This window comes from Cnephaeus nilssonii (genome assembly GCF_951640355.1).
Source record: "Cnephaeus nilssonii genome assembly, chromosome: 23".
Taxonomy (NCBI): domain Eukaryota; kingdom Metazoa; phylum Chordata; class Mammalia; order Chiroptera; family Vespertilionidae; genus Cnephaeus; species Cnephaeus nilssonii.
Genome location: NC_137094.1, coordinates 4,248,978 through 4,272,424, shown reverse-complemented (window position 1 = coordinate 4,272,424; position 23,447 = coordinate 4,248,978). Strand labels below are relative to the sequence as shown.

General features: G+C 58.4%; 1 protein-coding gene across 2 annotated transcripts in view; it reads left to right on the top strand.

Moving 5' to 3' along the window:
* ITPKB (inositol-trisphosphate 3-kinase B) overlaps positions 1 to 23,447 on the top strand; it is a 95,788-nt gene that overhangs the window by 39,234 nt on the left and 33,107 nt on the right. The window contains exon 1 of one of the 2 annotated variants that reach the window (XM_079763805.1): positions 7,697 to 8,876. The exons of the other annotated variant lie outside the window; for it this stretch is intronic. Coding sequence (XP_079619931.1) covers positions 8,856 to 8,876 — 21 coding nt within the window. The 5' untranslated portion in view covers positions 7,697 to 8,855. Of the gene's footprint in view, positions 1 to 7,696; positions 8,877 to 23,447 lie in introns of those variants that run through there. 2 annotated transcript variants of the gene reach the window in all.

Sequence of the window (23,447 nt, the reverse complement as noted above, 5' to 3'; positions counted from 1 at the left end):
CGCCTGGCTGTGCCTGCTTTGCAAGCACTCGCTGGCTAACGGGGGAAATCCTGTTTCTCATGTTTTCTGCTCCGTGTATTTGTGGTTTCAGATTTGCTTATCGGTGTAGAAAAGGGAAAGACACTTAACATTTGTTGAGCGTTCTCCAACCATGGCCCATGCCCTCTGCATCCCGCCTCACGCCTCGGGGCGGGTCTTTCCATCGCCTTTCAGACGAGGACGCGGATGAGGAAGGTGAACCAGGCTGCCGCAGGCACGAAGCCTGAATCGGGTTTCTCCTGGGCTCACCGTTAGTCAGTGCTTGCGATGTTTTCTGGGTCGGGATTGTAGTACAGCACTCACATCACAGCCCCTCCACGTGAACGGGAACCCGCTGGTTTGGGTGTGGTTTAACCCCAGAGGCCTGGGTGAGTGGACTTCAGCTTGTGTCCTCTTCTTAACTAGGGACACTGCATCGTCCTTCCTGGGGGCAGCTGGCATCGTGGAGTGTGACCCATGCTGGGGATGCCTCCTGGTTGTGGGACAGGTTATGGGAACGTCCCTGGCCCCCAGGAGGCTGGCCAGTCCCCTCTGCAGCGGCTCAGCTCTGAGCTGCTGTGGCCGGAGTGCGTGTGATCAACCTGGGAACCACGCACAGCCCTCGCCGCGTGGCCAGGGACCACAGTGTAGCTGCTTCTCAGTGTTCACGCCAGCAGCGACCTCTCCGTGGTCACTGGTCTCCTGCCCATCACAGGGACCCTGAGTCACGGGAGCAGCTCGTGCTCCCACGAGGACATGTGTCCTCGGGAATAGGAGGGCGTCAGCCCGGCCTGCGCGTGTTCTCTAGGCCGCGGCCGCGTCGGAGGGGGAGCTGGCTCTCGGGCACGGAGGAGGCGGTTACCCTCCGATGGGGTTGGTTCAGGTGGTCACGAGCAGCACTTTAATGAAATCGAATAGAATTCCCTAGACTAGGAACATTAGAGTGCATTGCAGAAGGCAGTAGTAAGTACTGTTTTGTGAAGCTGCTGTCTCAGGTTTGTGTGTGTGAGAAGATACAAGGGCAGTGGTCGGCAAACTCATCGGTCCACAGAGCCACATATCAACAGTACAATGATTGAGATTTCTTTGGAGAGCCAAATTTTTTAAACTTAAACTTCTTCTAACGCCACTTCTTCAACATAGACTCTCCCAGGCCGTGGTATTTTGTGGAAGAGCCACACTCAAGGGGCCAAAGAGCCCCATGTGGCTCGCGAGCCGCAGTTTGCCGACCACTGGACTAGGGCATGCTAGCAGTCAGCTTGCTTACAGTGAGTCACAATTACAAAGGCGGTGGTCTCCTCCACAGACCCACATGGAAGTGGCTCTGAAGTCTGGGTGCTACGTTCTAAAGCAGTGGCTCCTAGGGGTTCCCTGATGTCTGTGAGGAAGAGGCTCTCGCCTCCCTTGCCTGTCCAGGGTAGACCAGGACAAGGTGGAGGGGGGGCGTGATGGGGGGCCTGACTGCTCCCTGAGCCCCGCAGGCTTAGCGCCGCGCCTCCCACACTCTGCCTTCTGGCTCCCGGCCTCCCGTTGCCATCGGTAACTGTCGGCTTCTGGGAAAGCAGGGCTCTGCTGTCTGCCGGAGACGTTGTCCAGAAGGGCTGGTGTGACTGCGGCCTGGAGGCTCCCTCGTCCCGGGACGACCGTGGTGCCCGGACCTAAGGCTGCCCTGTCCCCGACCAGCGAGCTCCCTAGCAGCCAGGCCTGAGGCAGCGGTCAGGCCTTCGGCTCCGGAAAGAGCCCCCTGGGTCCAGGAGAAGGCGAGCCAGACGTTGAGACTTTGTTGTCTGCTCCATGTTGGTGCTTGTCAGGAAAAGGGGAAGAGAGAAATGAGAGTGTTTACACAGAGCAGAGTTGTCTCTTTAAAAAATTTATTTTAAAATATATTTTTATTGGTTTCAGAAAAGCAGAGAGGAGAGAGATAGAGACATCAATGATAAGAGAGAATCATTGGTTGGTTGCCTCCTGCACGCCCCCCACTGGGGATCAAGCCCACAACCTGGGCATGTGCCCTGACCGGGAATCTAACCCTGACCTCTGGTTCATAGGTCGACGTTCAACCACTGAGCCATACAGGCTGGGCTAAAATTTTTATTGATTGATTTGAGAGAGAGAGGAACTTGGATGTGTTGCCCCACTTATTTATGCATGTGTTGGTTGACTCTTGTATGTGCCCTGCAACCTTGAACCTGCAACCTTGGTGTGTCGGGATGATGCTCCAGCCAACTGAACTCCCAGTGAGGGCAAGGCATGTTGTTTCATGAAGAGTTTTCTCTCCTTCCCCCTTACCTTTGTCTCCCTTCCTTTCTTGGTCTTCCGTTTCTTTCTTTTTCTCCCCTCCCTCCCTCCCTTCCTCGTTGGCATGTTTCTCGAACCTGGATATTGATATATTTTGGGCAATTCTACATTTAAGGATAAAGCTCTTGAACTTGAATGACAGGCTCCCTCAGCCAGTGGTTCCCTGTGATGGCTGGCTCAGAAATAGCCAGCACGCCTATTGCCCAGACCCCGGCTCTGGAGGAGGAGGGAGGGTTTGGAGGCCAAGTTGAGCTCAGCAGCTCTGTGGCTGGTGGGGGGTGGGGGTGGGGGAGGGGGGAGGCCGGGCTGGTGGATGTTGAGGATCCCAGGGCTGCAGGACGGGAGTGCTTTCTTTAGACGCTTACCCCTTGAAAAATGATTTCCACTCTCCGATTTATTTAAAGAGGCTTTTGAAGTGATGTTTACGAAATACTTTCCCGCCGTTTCCCGTGACCTGGGACATAGCAGCTGGGAGGATGTTCTTTTTACCCAAATGGAAAGTTGGGCTGGGCGGGGAACTTGGGAAAACTTGAAGACGTTAAGAAGCCAGGCAGGCAGGGTTTTCAGTGTTAGGTCGTCCCGAGAGGCAGCCCAGGGGACTGGAGCCAGGTGGCAGGGCTGAATTCCAGCTCTGCTCCGGGGCACATTGCCGAGTTCTGATCCTTTGTAAGCCTGCCCATCACAGGGTGCGAAGGCTCCGTGAAAGCTAGAGACAGGCCTTGTGCGTAGTAGGCCCCTGAGAAGGGTCGATCCGCCCCGGCCTGTTGTCCTTGTATTCCCAGGACGCGTACTTGTGGTCACAGGCCATCAACCAGCAGACCGTCCATTGGGGCTCCCGCAGGGACCTGGGGGCCCAGAACAGAGAGCGCTTGGACCCCGGGTGGGCTGTGGCCCCAGAACCCACTGAGAACTGCCCAGGATCAGGGCTGATGCGATCGAGAACGGCCCACAGCTCTTCCGTGTTTGTTCTCGGTTTGGGGTCATTAACCCTTTGCACTCGCTTGCTTTTTTCTCGATTCCTTTATTCTACTCGGGATTTAATTTTTTAAATACCCCAGATTTTACAAAGCGCGGCAGTAGAATAAAAAACTGGAGTTTCTTTTCATACAAACTTATTTATTTGGATTTTTTTTATATTTCAAATTATTGATACATTCAAAGAGTAATTTTAATCTCGACATCCGAGTGCAAAAGGTTAAAACTGAATCCACAAGGACGCAACGGGGAGAATGGAGGCCACGCACACGGAACAGAGCTCGCCGCTGTTGAGATGCAGGACGGGCAGCGTGGCGTCCCCGCGTTGTCATCTCCGGGGCACGGGGAGCTCGGTGGGAACAGCTTCCCAGAAGCCCTCAGTTTGGGATTCGCAGTCTCCGTTCGCTGTCCCTCCGCTGGCATGACCTGCTCTGCTCTCCGTGGGGCCAGAGCGCCGGCCAGAACACCATTGCACGTTGGTGGGAGGGGACACCTGCTCATTCTAGGCCCGCCCCTTCCTGCTGTGGATTCAGGCCCGGCTGAGGCGTTCACACACATTTGGGGATTTTCGGGGGATTTTAGAACGCCTGCCTGCTTGGCCACCGCCTGCCTCCTGCCGATGAGCCGCAAGCCTCATGCTCTGAGGCTGGGGGAGAATAGAAGGAGCTGACCGCACAGACATGTCTGAAGTCAGTTTGAGGAGGAGAAGATGCATCCTGACCCCCACAGAGAATGACTACGTTTTTAGGAGGCGTGCGTGGTCAGACACGCCGTGGGAACCTCTGTGAGTGTACGTGTCAGTGGCGTTAAGCACATTCACTCTGTGGCCCCTGATGCTCACCGTCACCTCCAGAACTTCTTCATCTTCCCAACTGGACGGCTGACCCCCGTCAACATGGGCTCCCCCTCCTGCTGCCCCAACCCTGGCAGCCGCGTCTGTATGCTTCTGTCTCTGTATGCTGGGCTGCTCCGGAGCCGCCTGTCAGTGGAATCACACAGGATCAACCCGTTTGTGACGGACCGATGGTGCACATGTGTCAGAATTTCCTTTCGAAGGCGGAAGGACGCTCCGTGGTGTGGATCTGGCACACGGTGCCTTGTCGGTGAACACGGGCTGCCGCCGCCTTTTGGCTGTTGTAGGACACGCCTTCTCCGCCTCCTGTGAGGTAGGCAGGTGACAGACGGTGCTGCGTGGAGCGGGGGGCGGGGAGGGCTGTGCGGAGTGTCCGCGCCCTCTGCCGTCTCCGGGTGTGTGAACGGGGTAAAAGCCCTGCTTTGTACCGAGAGAAACGCCCTGCCCACCGGCTGGTCCAGAGCTCCTGACGGGAAGGTGCACGGGAGGAGGCGCGTGTGAGGCTGGCACTGGCTGGGGGGGCAGGTGTCACAGCTCACAGCCTCCCTCCCCCCGCCTGTGCCTCTCCCTGTGCCTCCTCACCTGGCAGGCCTGTTCCTGCAGGCCCAGCGGCCGTGGCGGGGGGGGGGGGGGGGGGGTCCACCCTGTGCCTGGCAGTCCTGGGCCAGAACCAGTCCTGCAGTTTCCTGGGTGTGTGACGCTGACTCCGTCACTTAACTTCTCCTAAGCTCGGTCTTTGCATCTAAGGGGATGTGTGTGTGTGTGTGTGTGTGTGTGTGTGTGTGTGAGAGAGAGAGAGAGAGAGAGAGAGAGAGAGAGAGAATGCAACACAGCATACTGAAAGCTGTTAGCCCAGCACCTGGCTTATGGGATACATTTTTAAAAAAGACTTTAGCCCTGGCTGGTGGCTCAGTGGTTAGAGCAGGTTCTATTCCTGGTCAAGGGCATGTACTTGGGTTGCAGATTCACTCCCCACCCTTAGTCGGGTGCATGTGGGAGGCAAGCAGTTAATGTGTCTCTTGCACATCGATGTGTCCCTCCCTCCCTCTCTTTCTCTGGAAAGCAATGGAGAAAATATCCTCGGGTGAGGATTAACAGAAAAATAAATTTAAAAAACCTTTATGCCTTTAGTCTTCCCTCTCCACCCGACGGTGAGCACGTGGCCAGGAGAGACCTGTGTTTCACTCCGGTGGCTCCGAGGGCCTGAACGCGGCGGACGGGAGCGGCTGCGGGTGAAGGCTGGTCAGCATTACGTTGAACGTCAGACGTGAAACAGGCTGGGCCACAGCAGGGCTTTTCCGCAGTGGCCTGAGCCGGCAGGACGCCGGGGGGGGGCGGGGGGGGGGGCAGGCCGCAGGCTAAAAGGGAGCGTTATTGAGTTGGGTGGGGAAGTTCTGACTTGTTTGAAACACAAAAATCCAACACCGGCCTCGTTGCTTTTTCGGTCATCACCTCGTCTGTACGTGGCGTGCTTGTCAAAGAAGATTCGCTGGAACTTTGAAAACAGGCCCGTTGTCAGATGTCTTGGCAGGAAAGCCTCTGCGGCGGCTGCAGGAGTTTTCACAGCGCGAAGGGCCTCTCCTGGGAGAGCTGCTTGGATCACGAGCCGCTGAGCCCCGAGCGGGTGGGAGAACTCACGCAGCCCCATGCTGACGCGGAGTCGGACACCAGCGAAGTGGGGGGACCGTGTGGGGGGGGAAACGGAATGGTTGGTGATGGGAACACAGAGCGTTGAAATCATTCTTTCTGGACCCTCTCCTCTCCCCCACCCTCACCCAAGGGCACCCGTCTGGTCTGGCCAGTGGGTCACACCGGCCTCCGTGGGTAGTTGGTGGCGTTGTTGGTGGGGTCCCGAAGGCCAGGTGGAAAGTGGGGAGAAGGTTCTAGCATCAGAGCTCTGCGTGGACGGGACCGATGCTCCGCACGCGGCCGGTGGCGGCAGCTCCGTGGCCCCGAGACCTCCTCCCCTCGCCTCTCCTCGTAGCCTGTTACCCAGCAGAGGGGGGCTTTCTCACCTGGGCCCCACACAGACGGGGCCGTCCTGGGGGAGCTGGGGTGCCCCCGGGTGTGCAGGAGCAGCTCCGAAGCAGCGCCGTCCCCCACGGGCTGCATTAAAAGGGGGCGCTCTTCTCGGGGACCCCACGCGGACGTCACTCACCTCAGCTCATTTCCGAGGGACTGGGACCGTCGCTCGGCCCGTCAGGAGGACGGGGACGTTCAGGGGGGTCAGCGGTGCTCCCGGCCTGGGACTCGGCCAGACTCGGCGTTGCCTTCAGGGGGCCGTCCATCCTCAGGAAACGGGCAGGTTGGGCGCTTCCTCCCGTGTCAGTGAAAATTCGCAAGAAACGAAAGGGTTGCTGGGAAACCCCCTCGGTGGGTCCTGCAGACCCTGGTTCGGGGGGTGGGGGGGCTCCTCGGAGGTGCGGGGTGGTGCCCTTTGACCTCCGTCTTTGTTGTCTTGGCCACAGGCTGCACGTAGCGGCCCTTCAGGGTGAGTGCGACCTGGGTGCCGCCGGGCTGGGGGGCCTGGGCACCGGCTTCTGGGTGCCGCCGGGCTGGGGGGCTTGGGCACGGCCTCTGGGTGCCGCCGGGCTGGGGGCCTGGGCACGGCCTCTGGGGGGCCCTGTCTCCACCAAGCAGGGTCTCGGGAGGCAGAGGTGGGGTCTCCAGGTCAGTGGGGCTGGTGGGACTGGGCCTCGGGCCTCCTCGGCAGTGCTGGCCTCCGGTGGCGGGGTCAGAGCGGATTTGGTCTCCGAGCTCACTCGCCTGCCTTTTCCGTGGGCACCCGTGGTCTGTGGGGCACCGTGGTCCGTGGGGAAAGCTGCTCCCGGGCGGGAGGCGGAGTGGGGCCAGGCTGGCCCCGCGCCGGAGGGCAGAGACGGCCGGTGCCCTGTGGGCCCGCGGCAGATGGCACAGAGGACCCCAGGCCCGATTGGCCCCCGTCTAGGCCCTGTTGGTGGCCCAGTAGGTAGCGGGGGAGGTTTCTGTTTGCCTCCGAGGACGGAGCCGTGGACTCACGATGCTCAAAGACCTTGCATCACGGATAATGCGCGGCCCGTATCTCGTGGTCTCGATGTCCGGCCGCGTTCACCGTGTCTTCCTTCCCGCCGTGACCGGAGCTGGTTCTGCTCCTCTCCGCTCGGGGTGGATCCCACCGAGTGTGAGCGATGCTGTAGAAGACACTGTTTGCCCTGGGTGGGCTCAGTGGTTAGAGCGTTGGCCCACAGACCAAAAGGTTGGGGGTTCAATTCCCAATTAAGAGCACATACCTCAGTTGCACGTTTGATCCCCGTCCCTGGTCGGGGCGTGTTCAGGAGGCAACCAACTGATGTGTCTCTCCCACATCCATGTTTCTATGTCTCTCTCCCCGCCCCCTCCTCTCTCCCTTCCACTCTCTAAAAATCAATGGAGAAAAACATCCTCTGGTGAGGAATGAATGAATGAATGAATGAATGAGCAGGTTCCACTTTTAGGGGTTCCTTCTGCACAGATTCGATGCTGGAGACCCGAGGCAGCAGTGACTGGCGCCACGTCTGTGAGGCGGGAGCGCTCCGAGGTTTGCGCTCGGCCTGGGGCCCAGCCCTGCGCAGTCACTCTCCTTCCCTCTGGCCCCGCTGCACCGCCCTCTGCTCAGCCTTCCCTTTGAGAGGGGCGTCACAGGGCAGCTGAGGGGGTTCGGGCCTCTCAGAGGGTGGGGGGCGCTGCAGGAGATTCATGCCCCCCCCCCGCCCCAGCTTAAGGAAACGTGGATGGGCTGATCCTTTTGAATCCTCCCCATTTCCCCCAGGCCCGGCCTCGGCTGGCCTGTGAAATACTCCGACCCAGGCCTGTCGTGCTGTTCTGTGAGCCCAGGGGAGTTTTCCCACTTCCTTTGGTGGAAATCACAACCTCCTTTTCAATCAACACCAGGCATGCCAAAGAGAGACCCGGGCCCTGGGGGTCGGGGGGATGGAGACGTTCCTCAGCAGCCAGAGCCTCAAGGTCAGGTGCTTCTGTGCCTGCCCCCTGGCCTCCCGCCTCCAGCACCTCCTTACAGCAGACAGAACCGGCCGGGAAGCCTGCTCGCCCACATGGCTTTCTCCCGGGTTCCCCTGACGGCCCCTGCGTGCGCGTGGGCTTATCTGCCGCGCTGGAGGGCTGCTCTGTGCTGCAGCAGCTTGTCCGGCTCCTCTGGGGCGGGATCGTCACCCTCCCCCGCCCCTCGCCCTGTGGCACCACCATTAGCCTCTGGGCTGCTCCCCGCTCAGCCTCTTCCTAAAACTCCCCACCAGCCCCTGCCGCAGAGCAAGCTGCTTCATCCCCCAGATCTCGAGCCTCCTGACCGAGAAGGGGGATTTTTCTAATGATTTTACGTGTCTGGGCTTTTCATTCGTCCTAAACCCTGAGCTAAGCGCATGTGACATGCTAACCATTCCAGCCGAGCGAGGCGCGGTGCCTGCCCGGGTGGAGCAGCTGGAGGTGTAGCCGGCCGCGGAGATAGATGTGCAATCATCCCGGCGCCAGGTGTGCAGGGACGGGGCGGGCCCTGCCAGGCAGCGGTGACTTCTGCCCCGGGGCATGCTGGGAAGCCCCAGGCGGCGAGAGCTAGCTCCCCGACGGTTCCAGAAGCAGGAGTCAGCCAGGTCTTCGCTGTTGCGTGGACTTCCGTGGCTGGACAGGGAGGAAGTCAGATTCCAGGCTGAAAGAGCCACCAGCCAAGGGACGTGAGAGGATGTGGCGGGACCGGGAAATGGTGAGTGGCTGGTGGCCCGGGACCCGGGCCTGATGGGGACGCGCTGGGGCACGTGTGCCGAGGAGCTGGCGCCCGAGCTGAACTTTGAAAGGCCACACTTTGAGGAAATCAGAACACCCCGTGGGTGACGAGAGGACGTGGCCACTCGTTAAAGGGGCGCCGTCAGCCTGGGCCGGGGGGGAGCCTGATGGCAGGGGGTTGGGGGCCGCTCTTAGCGTGTTGTCCCGTGGAAGGGACTGCTCCCTGCCTGGTGCGTGGAAGGCTGCCTCCGTCCTCCCCCAGCATGGCTTCAGGGTCGCTCGGGCCCTAAAGGGACGCAGCAGCTGGTAGTTTCTCCTGCCCTCATTCTCCTGCCCGTGTAGGCGCCGCGAAGCAGCCTGCTTCTGAGTTCCGTGGGTCAGGAATGTGGACCCGTGGGCGTGAATGGTGAGGGGGGTGGGGAGGCTGCTCTGATGGACAGAACAGCACCGCGGCCTCGGTGCCTGGGCCTCTGCGCCCACCTGTGGCCTCGGGGACGCCGTCGGGCCGCTGTGCCTGTGTGCTCTGTCGCTGCTAATGGTCTTGTCAGATGCGAGAGGCTGCCTGCCCTCTGGAGTCTCCGTGACAGGCGAGGCATTGCTGACGGGAACATCATTTGAAGAGCCTGAGGCCTGAGAACCTCGCAGGCATGGGTTCGGATCCCTCTCCCCGGCCTTCCCGGGCTGCTTCACCGGGTCCTCGTGGAGAGGACGCTGCCCGAGAAGGGCCCGTGGAGAGCCCGGTTCTGGGACGAGGGTGGGCTGCGCCTGTGCGTGCCCCTCCACACGGGGCATTCCGGGCAGGCTCTTGGGAGAGGGTGGGGGGGTCTACAGGCTGGCTGCTGTTCTCCTTCTGGAAGCTGGCCAGGCAGCTGGCCGGAGAGGGCCAGGCCGCAGGTGAGCCAGCTTCCTCCGGCGGAGTTCTGGGGGGGTCTGCACCTGCCAGCACGGGATGATGCTGTGGGGTGCTGTCTGGCTGCGTTTCATCCCCGTGGTTCTGTTCCTAACGGCCCCACACCGGTACTCAGTGCCCCATCCGTGCTTCGTGCCAAGGGCAAGAGAGTCTCGGTTGGTGAGAACTGGGTTCCGCGAAGGGGCTATCTTTCTAGTAGTTCAAGTTCACTTACTCTTTGTATTGGAAATTTCCCCGAGACCTAGAAAGCCAGGTGGTTGTCCGTGTGGGGCCTGCCCCCGGTATTGGCAGGGCGTCTGCGCCTTCTTTGGACCAGCAACTTACAAACTCTTCACATAAAGCCTTGTGCTCTCCTCGGTTCTTTCATTGTTTGTTTTTTTTTTACTATGAAATTTTGGGAAGGTGAAAGCTTATACTCTGGGGCTTAGACCTTGTAAGGTGCTTGGTGGTTGGGGTTTTAGTTCTTCACCTTGGCCTGGGGCAGTCGCTGTGCCATTTCTCCAATGAGATGGGAGAGAGGCACAGAAGAGAGGGCGTGGCGTGCTCTCCAGACCAGTTTTAGAATCGAGAGTCGAACCAGCCGCCTCCCACTCCGTCGCCCCATTTTGCCATTGGCTTTAGGGGACCAGGGGGCAGAGCAGGTGGAGAGAAATGGGTTCTGGTGCACAGACATGGATTCAAGTCCCGGTTCTGCCTCTTGATGAGTTCTGTGACCTTGAGCAAGTCACTGTGCTCTTCCTGGGGGATCGGGGTGATCTTCGTCTCTGCCATCCCCTGCCTCAGGGCTGAGCATCGTAACAAATGATGTGTGGAAGCTCCATCAGCTTCACCGACGTTCAAGGACAGAGGAGGAGGAGGAGAGAGAAGCACGTTGAAGGGAGGTTCCTTATGCCGGGCTCTCGGAGCCTGAACCCCCGTCTCCTGGGCCTGGGTCCCTGCCTCAGATCCCCAAGGTCTGTGGGATCCGTGGCAGTGACGCATTGGTACAGAGCAGGTGGCAGACCCGGTGCTGGCTGCCCTCCGGGTTCCGGCTCCCCTCGGAGCGTCGTGGCTCAAAGTAGGCGTCGAGGGTAGGCGCGGGCTCTTGGGAGGACAGACCTGTCTTGGGCAGAGCTGCTTGGGGTGACACAATCCAGGGTGACACAATCCAGTCTGCTCGCCACCCACCATGGGAGGCAGAGCCGTGGCCGACTGCATCCGGACTCTCTCTCTAAACACACACTTCTCCTGAGGCTGAGCTCTGACGTGGCCAAGGGCCCGGAGGTGGGCACCAAAGCCGGGGTGTCCTGGCGCTGGGGCTGCTGCCCCGCCTGCCTCCCACGCCACTTCAGCTTGTTTACCTCCCCCAGCTCCTCCCCAAGGAGGTATGGATCTCGCTCTGCCAGAGTCCGAGGAAAAGGGGACTTTTCTTCAGAACTCGTACAAGCTGATCCCGTTTGCAGCTGTTTGTTAGCCGTCATAGGCATCGTCTGCTGAGGACCTGGCACCGCTGGTCTCAGCACAGCCCTGTGCGGGAAACGTTATCACCATCCCCCTTTAACAGGCGAGGGAACTAAGGCTCAGAGCCACCGGGTGGCTGGGCCTGTGTCACACGGGACAAAGGGCTGGAGCTGGGATTCAAATTCCTGTTGGCAGGGCTCCAAACCTTTGCTCCCTCTGCCACCTCACCTCTCTCTGCCCGTCAGCAGACGCCCCGTGGGCTGTGCCTGTTCTGCAGAGCCCTGGCCAGCTTGCTGGATATACTATGTTTCTCTAGCTCTCGGGCTAATGGACCAAATACCGTCCAGTGGTTCTCAGCTAGGCTGCACGTGAGATGACCCAGCCAGTCTCCATGCCAGACTGCAGTCCAAACCAAGTCAGTCAGAACCGGGGACCTGGGCCTGGGCAGCAATGGCAAAGCTCCCAGGTGATGCTGATTGTTGGCCAGAATTACGCCCACGGCACCGCCTGGCCTCCGAGTTACGGAGGGGAGGCGGTGGCCACGGAACCCCTCAGCCAGTCCTTTAGGGGGCCCGCTCCCCGTGGCCACAGTTTCCAGATCGCTCTGTGAAGGCCCTTTGATTTAACGCGTCCTTCGGCCTGTGGGCTTACAAGCAGCACCGAACTCCCAGCGTGGGCTCCTCGGAGCTGGGTGCTGGGACCCAGACTTCTGTTCTGAAGGGGAGGTGGGTGTTGTCTGCAGGGTTTCCAAGAAGGTGGCCAGCGAGACCTGGGTGCGCGTCCATTAAGTGCTCAGCTTGGGGCATTTACATGTTGCAGGTGGGGAAGGAGAAAGCACAGATCCAACCCTGCATAATGCAAACACATGAAAATTGGGTTTTTAAATAAAAGACTCCTAATTTTTAAATCAAATCTTTTACCTCGAATTGGTTGCCCCAGGCAACTGCAGGCAGGCGGCCTGACCTCTGGCAGGCCTGGTTGGATCCGGGCGCTGGATTTATCAAAGTTCCAGCACTTGCCAACTCGGTGCCCTGGCCAGGGTGCCTGTGGAGACGAAAGGGAATGGATTCAGCCTCTCACACAGTGCCAGGCAGAGTGTATGCCCAGCACCTGCGAATGCTCTTCCCGTCCTCCCTGCCCCGTGTTGGTGACGGGTGCCTGTCCTGCCCCCCAGTAGTAAATGGTAAAACCCCTAAGAACAGAGGGCTGGTCTAGGCAGGAGCGTGACCCACAGGCCGGGAATAAAGGAACCACCTGGCTTCTCCCTGGGAACCCGCCCCAGCCCCAGCCCCAGCCCCGGGGCTGAGGAGTGCCGGGTCTTGGATCTCACTGGACCCGATGGGAGAGGGTGCCGGCATTTCTGACCAAGGAAGGAAGACCGCCCGGGCGCAGGAGTGGCTTTGCCGCCCGCGGTGAGTGTGGTTCAGAGGGCAGGGCCCCTCAGGTGCGATGACCACCTCACAGGCTCGCCACGTCCTGTTTGGGATTGTTTCTTCGCGACACAGAGGACACACCCCTTCACTCACTGACAAGGGTGTGTGTGTGTGTGGGGGGTCTTGCATTCACTCTGCTTTTCCTAGGGACGGGCTAGCTCCCTGGCTTCAAGGCAGGAGGGCAGCGTCAGTCCTTCTGGTGAGAGAGGCATTTAAAATGTTTCCCTGGCTTCAAGGCAGGAGGGCAGCATCAGTCCTGGTGAGAGAGGCATTTAAAATGTTTCCCTGGCTCGCTTTCCTTGGTCTGACTTTCCTTTGGTTCACGTGGCATCCCAACCAAGCTGCCTGTTCTCCAGAAGTTCCTGTCACCGATGTCATTCTCTTTGCAAGTGTCCTTGCCGTCTGTCCCCTTTTTCCCCCCAAACGGTGAGGTGTTGCTTTCCTCTTAAATAAGAATCGCAGGTCACTTAATGCAATTCGTCGCGGTAAAGTGGACTCTCCAGTAACCCCTTCAGCACACGTTCCTGGACCAGGACCTGAAGACATTCCGCATGTATCTCTGTAGGGGAAGAGTTGCTGATCTTCCTGCCGGCACCAGGCTGCCCTCCAGCTTTCCTACCTGCCACCTGTGCCCAACGGGGTTTAGCGCCTCGATGCGCCCGTCAAATATAAAAGAACGCGAATTAAACTTAAAGAAGCGGGGCGCTCTTTGGGGATCGCGCTGATTTGGGCCATTGGGTGCGCCCCTCTGCCAGGCCCGCGCTGAGCCCCGCCCACCCTGCTGAGCCCCGCCCACCCCGCTGAGCCCCGCCCTCCCGCGCTCAGCCCCGCCCGCCCGCACTGAGCCCCGCCCACCCCGCTGAGCCCTGCCCCACCCGCGCTCAGCCCCGCCCGCGTTTAGCCCCGCCCACCGCGCTCAGCCCCGCCCACCCCGCTGAGCCCTGCCCCGCCCGCGCAGCGTGGCTCCAACCTCCGCTTTTCTGGTTGAAAATTCAGCCTGAAGCTCAGCCCGGGGCTGGCGAGGGGAGCGCACGCCCCCAGCAGCCGGCGTTGGCCACGAGGTGGTCGGACTCCCTACGCGGGTCCAGAGGCGCCGCCGCTGGACCCGCGTAGGGAGTCGGTAGCAGCAGGAAAACGACAATTTCTCCGGGATTTTCGCATTTCCCTTTCTCCCCCTCCGGCTGTGGCTTTAGTTCCCCCCGTTGGAGAGCAGTTAACATCGGACAAAGGGGTTAAGGAGTCAGACTCTTCCCTAACCCTCTCCCAGCAAAATGCAGTTTAAAACAATAACTTTCAAGTTCATCCAAAACATGTTATACATCCATTGCAGATAATTGGATAAATCTAGAAAACTACACAGAAGTGAAAATCACCTGTCCTCACCCGGTTGGATTTTTTTTTTTCTAAGCATTTAAAAAAATTGCTTTCATACTGTCAAAAGGCTATTTCAGTACCCTCCTTCGGGTCACTCTGATAAAGAACATTTCCATTCTCTTCTCTGCCCTCTCCCTGAAAAACCACTTCAAAAGGGAAGTGGAATATTAACGCAGGTCAGTCCCCACAGTTCAGCTTTCTTTGCGATTATCCCAAGACCACGGAATTTCAGAGCCGGGTGTTATTTTTGAGCTTATGTGGTTACTCCTTCCGTTTTGTGGACAGACCCAAAGTGACAGGCCTCGCTAGGGGTTGCTCAGTAGCCCAAGGCCTGGACTCGGCTCCCCCGAGCCAGGAGCACTGAATAGGACCCTTATTTGCAGGCGGGAAATGTCAAATCAAGGCAGGGAAGGGGAGAGGGAAACATTGGCACGGGACATTTTCTTTAGAATTCTGGCACATTCTGACGTCTTTTTACAGAAGAAAACAGTGCCATTTCCTAAAGCTCTGGGTAGACGCTGTCCCCAGTGGGAGAACACACCAGCGTGAGGTGCCTCGGAGGCCTGGCTCCGTCCTGGGGGCCCTGTTCTTGGGGACGTGTGACCAGTCCTGAGAAGTGGGCCCCGGAGTCCGGCCAGCTGTGTGCCCTCCCGGGCCGGCCACGTTCTCTCTCCTCCGTCAGTAGCATTTCTGCTGGGCCTGCCCCGGCCCTCCGCTCGGCCTGCCCTGCTTCACCCGCTCCGAGTATTAACTGACAGCTGTGTCCCTTCCCCGAAACGTCACTCGTCGCCCGGGGGGAAGGCCTCCCTTTGAGCAGTTCAGAGTAAGGTTATGGTGAGGGTGGTTGTCAAGACCAAGTTAAGAACCTGACCAGAGCCGTGGCCCAGGCTGGCCCCCGACTGGGACTGGCCATGGCTATAACAATGAGCACCTGGACAGAGTTCCTGCCGTCCCAGCGTCCCAGCTCGTGGCAGAGGACGGGCACAGGCACGCTCGCCCACAGTCACGGCTGGCAGACGGCCGAGCCAGAATCCCACTCAGCCGGCCCCAGGGACCCCGATTCTAACACTAGCCTCGGCCGGTTGGCTGCCGACAGGGCTGAGCCTCTGAGGCTGTCGGCACGGCGTTTCCCGTTCCTCCCTCTGGGGTGAGTCTGGGGTCTTGCACACTAGCCAGTGGCCTTCCTTTGACACCTTCCCGAGTGTTCACGTCATGCTGTACAAGCTGGACACAGCAGGCGAAACGATACAACCCGTGAAATGCCTGTAAGAGGGAGTAATGCATGACACGATGTCTAAAGGTGAAGGGTCACCCTGTTCCCCGCGGTCAGTGTTCCTGCGTGTCCCCCCCGCCCCAAGCCCCTCTCCACGCTGGCGGACTGAGGAGGATGCGCGGAGAAGGCGCTCTTTGTTTTATTTTTTGGGGAAGGCGCTCTTTAAATCGTAGCTGTCCAGTGGAGGGAACACGTGTGTGTTAGGGCTGCAGGGAGTTGCCCGTTGGCATGGAAGGAAGGGTTCTCCAACTTCCCCCGTCACTTTCTCTGGCTCCAACATCTTACCACCCCTGGCACAGCCCGGCCGCCCCGGGGGGTCCGCCGGTGTGACTCCCAGCAGGCCTAGAAGGTTCCGTGGGAGCCCGCCTCCCCTACCTGGAGCCACAGCCAGGATGGGTTTGAGTCCCAGGCCTCGGGATCCTGGGGCTGGGCTTGTCTGAGGTTCAGATGAGGTTAGAGAATTAGGAGGAAGGAGACGACCTTAAAGCCACCCCTCCCCTCCCCTCTCTCTGAAGGAAACCTCAACAGCTCCTTCTGCTTGTCCCCCGCCCCCCCCCCCCCCCCCCCACACACACACACCTCTTCCTGCTTTCTCCGCCTGACACAAAGGCCTCTCCCCGCCCGCCCCGTGGCACCGCGCCTGGGCGCTAAGAATAGCGAGGCCAGGTCTGCCAAGCAGTGAATCAGGAGCCTGTGCCCTGCACCCTGATCCTGGCAGCCTCTGGCCTGGCAGCCTCTGGCGGGCGACTCGGTAAAAACCCTTTGTGAGCAGAAGGAGGCTTTGTGCAGCCTGGGAACTCCTCCGTCCCTCCCTGAGGGCAACACCTCCTGGGAGGAGGATGGGGGCGCCTCTGGCCTGCACCCTCTTAGGAAAACATCGGTCCAAATAGCTCTGGGCCTCCACCCCGCGGGGGGCCAGGAGGGGGGCTGGTTGGCCGGGGGACCTGTCCAGGTGGATCCGGGAAGAAATGGGGACAGAGAAGGAAGAGAGGGTGAGTGTGAGTCACCTCCATGTAGTGCTGCTTGGAAGGCAACCCAGGACGCTCACCCGGGTCCTTTTCAAAATAAGAGAAAAGGAAAGTGAAACGTCTTTCAAACAAAACCCCAAAGCCTCTACCGGGCTGTTTTGGAACCTGCGTGGATAAACTTAGGAACGGTTGGAGAATTCTCTGGGCAGCTACCTGAGGTTCCCTCCCCGTCCAGATGGGACGTACATCTGTTAAGGCATTAAAACAGAACACGTCCCGCTGTGGGGGTTGTTTTCAAGGCCCTTTGGCCGGAGGAGAGCTCGCGCTTGGGCCTGGTGTGGTTGACAAAGCACCTTCACACGTGTTTTCCCACTGGGGTTTGTCGCAATGACCTTGGGAGCCGGGCAGGGCGCGTCTGGTGGTTTCCCCTGTTTCTCCCACGGGGAAGCCAGGGCTTTGGAATGCGGAGGGGTCTGTTCAGGGTTGCGCGGGGGCGGAGAGAGCGTCTGAGCTCCGTCTTTCCTTAGCTGCCCCGGTTCCCGCTGAGACGAGCCAGGCCCTGGGCGCCGACGTGAACTCACACGTCCTCTCTCGGTTGCCTGTGGACCTGCCGGGCCTCGCGTTTCTGAACGGCTTTTCTTTTCTCCTTTGGAATTTGCATGCCAGATCGAAGCCGAGACGGGCCGTTTGCACGGCGCCCCCCTCGCCTGCGTCTGCTCGGGGCCGTAGTGGGGCGGGTCGGGCCGGGGGTGTCCGTGACTATGCGTTCGGCATCGCGTTAAACACCGGAATCACCCTGCAGGTAACCGGGAGTGGAGAGGCTGTGCCCAAAGGCCCCCCGGCGGCAGCCAGATGTTCATTTTAATAAATGGAAAATGTGACTCAGAACTGGAGCCAATCTGGCCCTCCGGGCAGGCAAATGAAGCCGTGCAGGGTGACGTCTCTGTCTCTGGATTGTAGAGAATGTGGCAGCAGGGGCCCGGCTCGGCCACTTTCATTTATTCTCACTTCTTCCGTGCAGTCTTGTTTATGCCCCTCTGCCCAGGCTGTGTTCGATATCCTACCCAAACTCTGCAGAGATGGGGACAGGATTCCAATGAGGCTCAGGAGGCTGAGCTGGGGAAGTTCTCAAATGGAAATGTGCCCGGGGGGGGGGGGGGGGGGATGCGTGTGAGAAGCCAAAGTCCAAGAAAGCTCCGGAAAGACGCCGGTCTTGTTGTTAACAACAGCCTGCATCGGTGGAGCCCACAAGTGTTTCCAGAAAACCTGTGTCGATCCCTGTGCCTCATTCCACACGGGTCTCTCAGCAGCCAGAGATGTGAGCAGGCAGCTCAGTCTCCCCGCCGCACAGAGGAAGTGGGAGCGAGCAGCCGGAGGTTGGGTAATTTGCCCAGAGTTCCACGCTAGTGCGTGGCGGAGCCGTGTCCTTTCCAGCCTGCCTTCCAGCTGCCCCGCCGCCCCCCTCCCCCCTCCGCCCTCCCCCGCGCTCCGGGGGGCTCCTGGCCATTCATCCCCTTTGCTTAGAGCCATGCCCACCTCAGCATCTCCAACATCCTGATGCCCCCAATGACGTAATTCTCTTTATTCAAAAAGGGAGCTCCTGTTCCCGTGGAGGAAGCCTAAAAGGCCATGAACTTGGTCTACACCAGCTTCCAAAGAACATGGCATCCATGAAAGAGAAAAATAAAAGAACGCAAGGACAGTTGAAGTCCTCAGGAAGAAATCACTTAAGAAATGGTTTAAAAACAATAATAATGTGAAGGGATATGGGAAAAAAATAGCATATAAAGTTTCAAAACATAAAATAGAGGCCTGAAATGCATAAATGTCACAATATATACTTATATGCTGTAGATGAGGCCCCTAGAACCATAGAAATGCAAAAAGTTCATTGTTGATAACTCGTCCTTGAATTGCCCCCTTGAACATCAAATCGCCCCCCTGGGGGGCGTGCGCCCCTCGCTGGGAGCCGCTGCTGAGAGGTAAGGGCTGGGGTCGTGAGGATGTGCCAGTGCTTGAGCTGTGGCTGGGCAGTGGTCCCTGTGTGTCTGCCCTGCTCTGAGCTGCAGGTTTGGGGTGAGGGGGCCCCGGAGGATGCTCGTGCAGGCGTTCCCCGGTGTGGCGGCTGCTCGCCGCTGCTAGTGGAAAGTAGTAAGGGTTCCATTTTCCTGTTTCAAGCGAGCATTTCCCCCTTGGGGTTAGAGTAACCACTTCCTCCTCAGCACCCAGTGGAACGTGGTAAACACCCGTTGCTGCCGCGTATTCCCTTCTGAGAGTCTCGGTGGGTTCCTTTTTTCCCCTCTTGCGCGTGCGGGGACACACTCACACGCACACACATACACGCACATGCACGCACACACATGCACACACACATGCACACACACGCACACACACGGGGTTCTTAAGGACAGGCCTCCTTCCCCTCCGGGTGGCCGTTTACAGAGTCCCCTGCGTGGCCGTGGAGGCAGAAGCCCACACGGTCAGATGCGGTCTGAGGCCCTGTCCTCCTGCCGCATTTTGGAGGGACCCCGGCCGGAGTGAACGGCGGGGGGTGGGGGGCCGCTCCCTGTGGGAGCCGCTGGCTGAGCTGGAGGGAGGCGTGGGGCGAACAGCGTGGTGCAGCCTCGGGTCATTAGGATGATCAGGAACAGACTGGCCGGGGAGCCGGGCAGGACTTGGTGGTTAGGTGATGGGGGGACCGGGAAGCAAACGGGGGTTCCGCAGAGGCCGAAAGGAGTGGGGGATGTAGGTAAGGGGTCAGTAAAGGGTGAGCAGAACATTTAAAGAGAGGCCTTCATTTTAGATATTTTTTTAAAATGCCCGGCTGGCGTGGCTCCGTGCTTGGGCATCAGCCTGTGAACCGGGAGGCCCCGGCTCCTTCCCGGTCAGGGCACAGGCCTGGGTTGTGGGCTTGACCACCAGCAGGGGGCGTGCAGGAGGCAGCCGATCAATGACTCTCTTGTTGTTGAGGTTTCTATCTCTCCCTCTTCCTTCCTCTCTGAAATCAATAAAAGTCTGTTTTGTAAGTACCTCAACACTTCTTTTGTCATTGCTGGTTGGGTTACAAGAACTTCTCCTGAGCCCCCTCCCTGCAGTGTTTCTTAGAGCCGTGAGACCATGGAGTTGGGCACCAGAGAATTCCTGTGATGTGGGGCTGATGGCCCGGCCCTCGGGGTGGCCGCTGAGACCAGGGAGACCGGGAGGGCTTGGAGGCCTCTATGGCTATAGAACCTCTCGGCTCCCTGCTCGGCCGCGCCTGACAGAGCCAGAGGGGAGAAGCACAGACGCTGTGTGTGTGTGTGTGTGCGTGTGTGTGTGTATGTGTGTGCGCGTGTGTGTCTCTGTGTGTGTATGTGTGTATGTGTGTGTATGTGTGTATGTGTGTGTATATGTGTGTGTATGTGTGTGTGTGTGTGTGTGTGTGTGTGTCTGTGCCTAACCTGTGTGCGCTATGAAGCAGGGCAGCAGCCGCTGTGTCTGTGTGTGTGTGTCTGTGTGTGTGTGTCTGTGTGTGTGTGTGTGTGTGTGTGTGTCTGTGCCTAACCTGTGTACGCCATGAAGCAGGGCGGCACCGAGCAGGCCTCGGAGCCAGTCCGGCAGGGCGCTCTGGGCAGCAATGCAGGAGCTTCCTGCAACTTGGGCAGATTTGCAAGACGGTCCAGATGCGGACACTTTTATTGCAGCCGGGCCTGCCGTGTCCCCTACGTTGTGCAGATGGGCGAGAACACTGAAAATCCAAGAAATCTAAATAAGTCGCGTGTCTGATGCGTGTGATGTGTAGTATGCATCCATCTATGCCCGCAGGCTCCAGAGGCCTGTCAGAGCTGTGTGTCTAAGAATGTAGGAGAACGGGGAGGTGGCTGCACGGAGGGGGGCGCAGGGGGGGGGGGCTGGCTGCACCTCGGGCAGGTTCGCACAGGCCTTCATCTAGTCACCCCCCTCGCAGGCCGGACGGCACCTCCATGTCCACAGCGTGTCCGATGCATCCCTATTTTATTTCATTATTTTATTTTTTAAAATTTATTTCAGAGGGAGCACGGGAGAGGGAGAGAGAAACATCCATGATGAGAGAGAATCATTGACTGGCTGCCTCCTGCACGCCCCCCCCCCCCCCCCGGGGTTTGAGCCTGAAACCCGGCATGTGCCCTGACCGGGAATTGAATCGTGACCTCAGGGTTGATCCTCAGCCACCGAGCCACACGGCCGGGCGGCTGCCTCCCCATGTGAAAGGGGGACATCTGGAAGACCGTCTTTCCTGCACGCTTGGCGCCGTGAAAGCATGATCTCCCGTCAGACGGGGTGCTGGTGGGGATGGGCATCGTTCTGAGCGGCAGGTTCTCTTGTGCCTAGAACCAGGGAACGGAAACCAGTGCAGGCTGTTTCTGGAACCTTCCTGTCCATCTGCCCAAGTCCACGCCTCGCGGAGGAGCTCCTGCTCATGCCTGGAATTCCTTCCAGGACCCCACCTCCCCCCGAGGCGCACCTGAGGCCGCTCCCCCCTGCCCCAGGCCCACAGGCAGGCTCTTCGTCTCCAGCACCAGACCCCCCCGCCTCCCGCTGTCAGGACGCTCGGAAGGCACCTTCTTCCAGGGGTCATGCCTCCAGGTGCCAGTGGACATTGGGAGGCAGCCAAAAGACAGTCACGGTCTGAAGCAGAGAGGTTCTTTAACCCCTCTTCCTCTCACCTGGGCCATGCCAGTGGCCTCAACCGTGATCCCTGTTGGGTTTGCCTTTTCTCATGTGCTCTCTGTTCCCCGGAGCTACGCTACACGCACACCGAGTGACCCTTTTAAAACATAAGCCAGCCGGCTGGTGTGGCTCAGTGGCTGAGCGTCGACGCAGGAACCAGGAGGTCACAGTTGGATTCCCGGTCCAGGGCACATGCCTGGGTTTCAGGCTCGATCCTCAGTGGGGGGGCGTGCAGGAGGCAGCCCATCAGTGATTCTCTCTCATCATTGATGTTTCTCTTTCTCCCCCTCCCTTCCTGTCTGATATCAATAAAATATATATATATTTATTTTTATTTTTTATTTTTTAAAAAGCATAAGCCAGATCATGACACTCTCCCTCAAAACCCTCCAGTGCCCTCCCCGGCGGACATAAAACCCTAAGCCCTCAGTGGGCCTGAGGACCTCTGTGCGAGGGAGGTGCTTCATTCCAGCGCCCCTTGCTCCCTGGGCTCCGGCCTCCTTGTTGTTCTTGTTGGCCTTTCTCCTGCCCAGACGCTGCCTGGGCCTCTGCTCCTGACTGTTCCCAGGAGGGTGCTGGGCTCAGCTCCCACTTCCTGCAGAATGGGCCACTCCTTTCTCCCCACCTTGCTGCACTTTTCTTCAAAACACTTGCTGCTGCCTGATGTGGTCCATGTTTGTTTATTCACTAGAGGCCCGGTGCATGAAATTCATGCACGGGCAGGGTCCCTAGGCCTGGCTGGCCGGGCCTTCCTTCATTCCGCGCCGCCCTCTGGTGGTCAATGTATGTCATAGCAAGCAGTGGAACTCCCAGTGGAACTCTCGAGGGGGCACTTTGCCTATTAGCCTTTTATGCATATGGATTGTCTGTCTCCTTCCACTGAGAACCCACGCCCCTTCCAGGGCAGGGACGTGGCTGTGCTCACCCCAGCATCCCCGCACCCAGGGCGGGCACATGGCAGGTACGCTCACATCTGCCCTGTGAACGAGCAGACGAATCCATCGCAGGCCGCCTGGCCTGAGCTGTTGCCGAGCATCGAGTTGGTAGCAAGGCTGCGAAGGCGGTTTTCAAGGCCCCTCTCCTGAGGAGCTGGGGGTTTTGATCTCTTCTCTGGAAGGTTCCCACGCTGTCTTCCCCACTCCTGCCCCTGGTGTCCACTCGGGACAGGGCTCCTCGTGGCGGCTGGAACCTGCACGGAGAAGGAAGCCGTGTGTCTCGTCGGACGAAGGGGCTCCCTGGAGGGCGCCGCGTCCTCAGATCGGTGCAGGAGAAGCACTGACGTGTTGGGGGCGACAGCGGTGGTTTCTTCATGGAACCTGCTGGTGTGGTGGTCCCACGTTTTAAACTGTAAAAGCCAACCAGCTACATCACAGACATCTCGAAAACACAGGATGATGACCTATACCACCACAGCCCTCCCCTTACAGCCGAACATACGGATCCTGTGGATTACCAGTTACTTGGTTAATTTCTATTTTATCTTCACAAAGGACTTGAGGATGCTTACAAACGTACATGCAGTGCCTTAGACTATAACAAACGGCTGATATATCCGAGCACAGGGTCAAGTCGTCTTATGGAAATCGGTATAAACTTAAAACACAGAAACGCACGCTGATACAACAGTTCTTATCAACTGGTCTCCTTCCTCCCGGCCTTTGGAAGGATGTACATTTTTATAGCCCATCATTCCCCCCCCCCCCCCCCCCCCCCGCCACATGCTGAAAATGTCCACTCCTTGCTCTTATTGTTCGGGGTTGGAATGATCCGTCGTGAGGATGTGCCCCTGATTTACTTAGCCGTTCCTCTATTGTTGGACGTGGGGTTATTTTCAATGCTATTGTTAAATAAACAATGGCATAATTAGCATCTCTGTGCTTGTAACTTTTTCCATATTTCAGAGTGTTTCCTTAAGTGGATTTCCAGAGGTGGAATGGTTTGGAAAGGCTCAGATATTTGTGTGGCCTTTGCAACATATTCCTGTCCCAGCAGCACTGGGCGTGTCTTAGGGACACGTCCATGGATTACTTCTCTGTGTTTTGTCGATTAATAAGGAAATAGTATATTGCTATCTCCGTTACGTGTCTGGTAAATTATGTGTGTGTTGCTAACGCTCAGCGTCTTAGTTCACCTGTTTGTTTGAGTTTTTTATGTACCAAAATGGGTTGACCCTCCCACTGTAATATATTTTGTAAACAATTTTCTTTAGCTTGTTTGACTTTTACTTTAACTTGGGGTTGTTGTTTTTTTGCTTTTGTTGCTTAAAATTTTTATACATTTTGTGTAGTCAGAGCTCTTGGTAATGTCCTCTGTCATTTCTCACCATTTGCCTCGAGACTCACCAGCCTGCAGTCAAGGCCATGGCGGTGTCGGCTCGGTTTTCCTTCCCTGGAGGCTCACTGTCCTCTTGAAACTGTGTCAGGAGCTCACGCCAGCGAAGTGTCCGGCACACGCAGCACTGAGC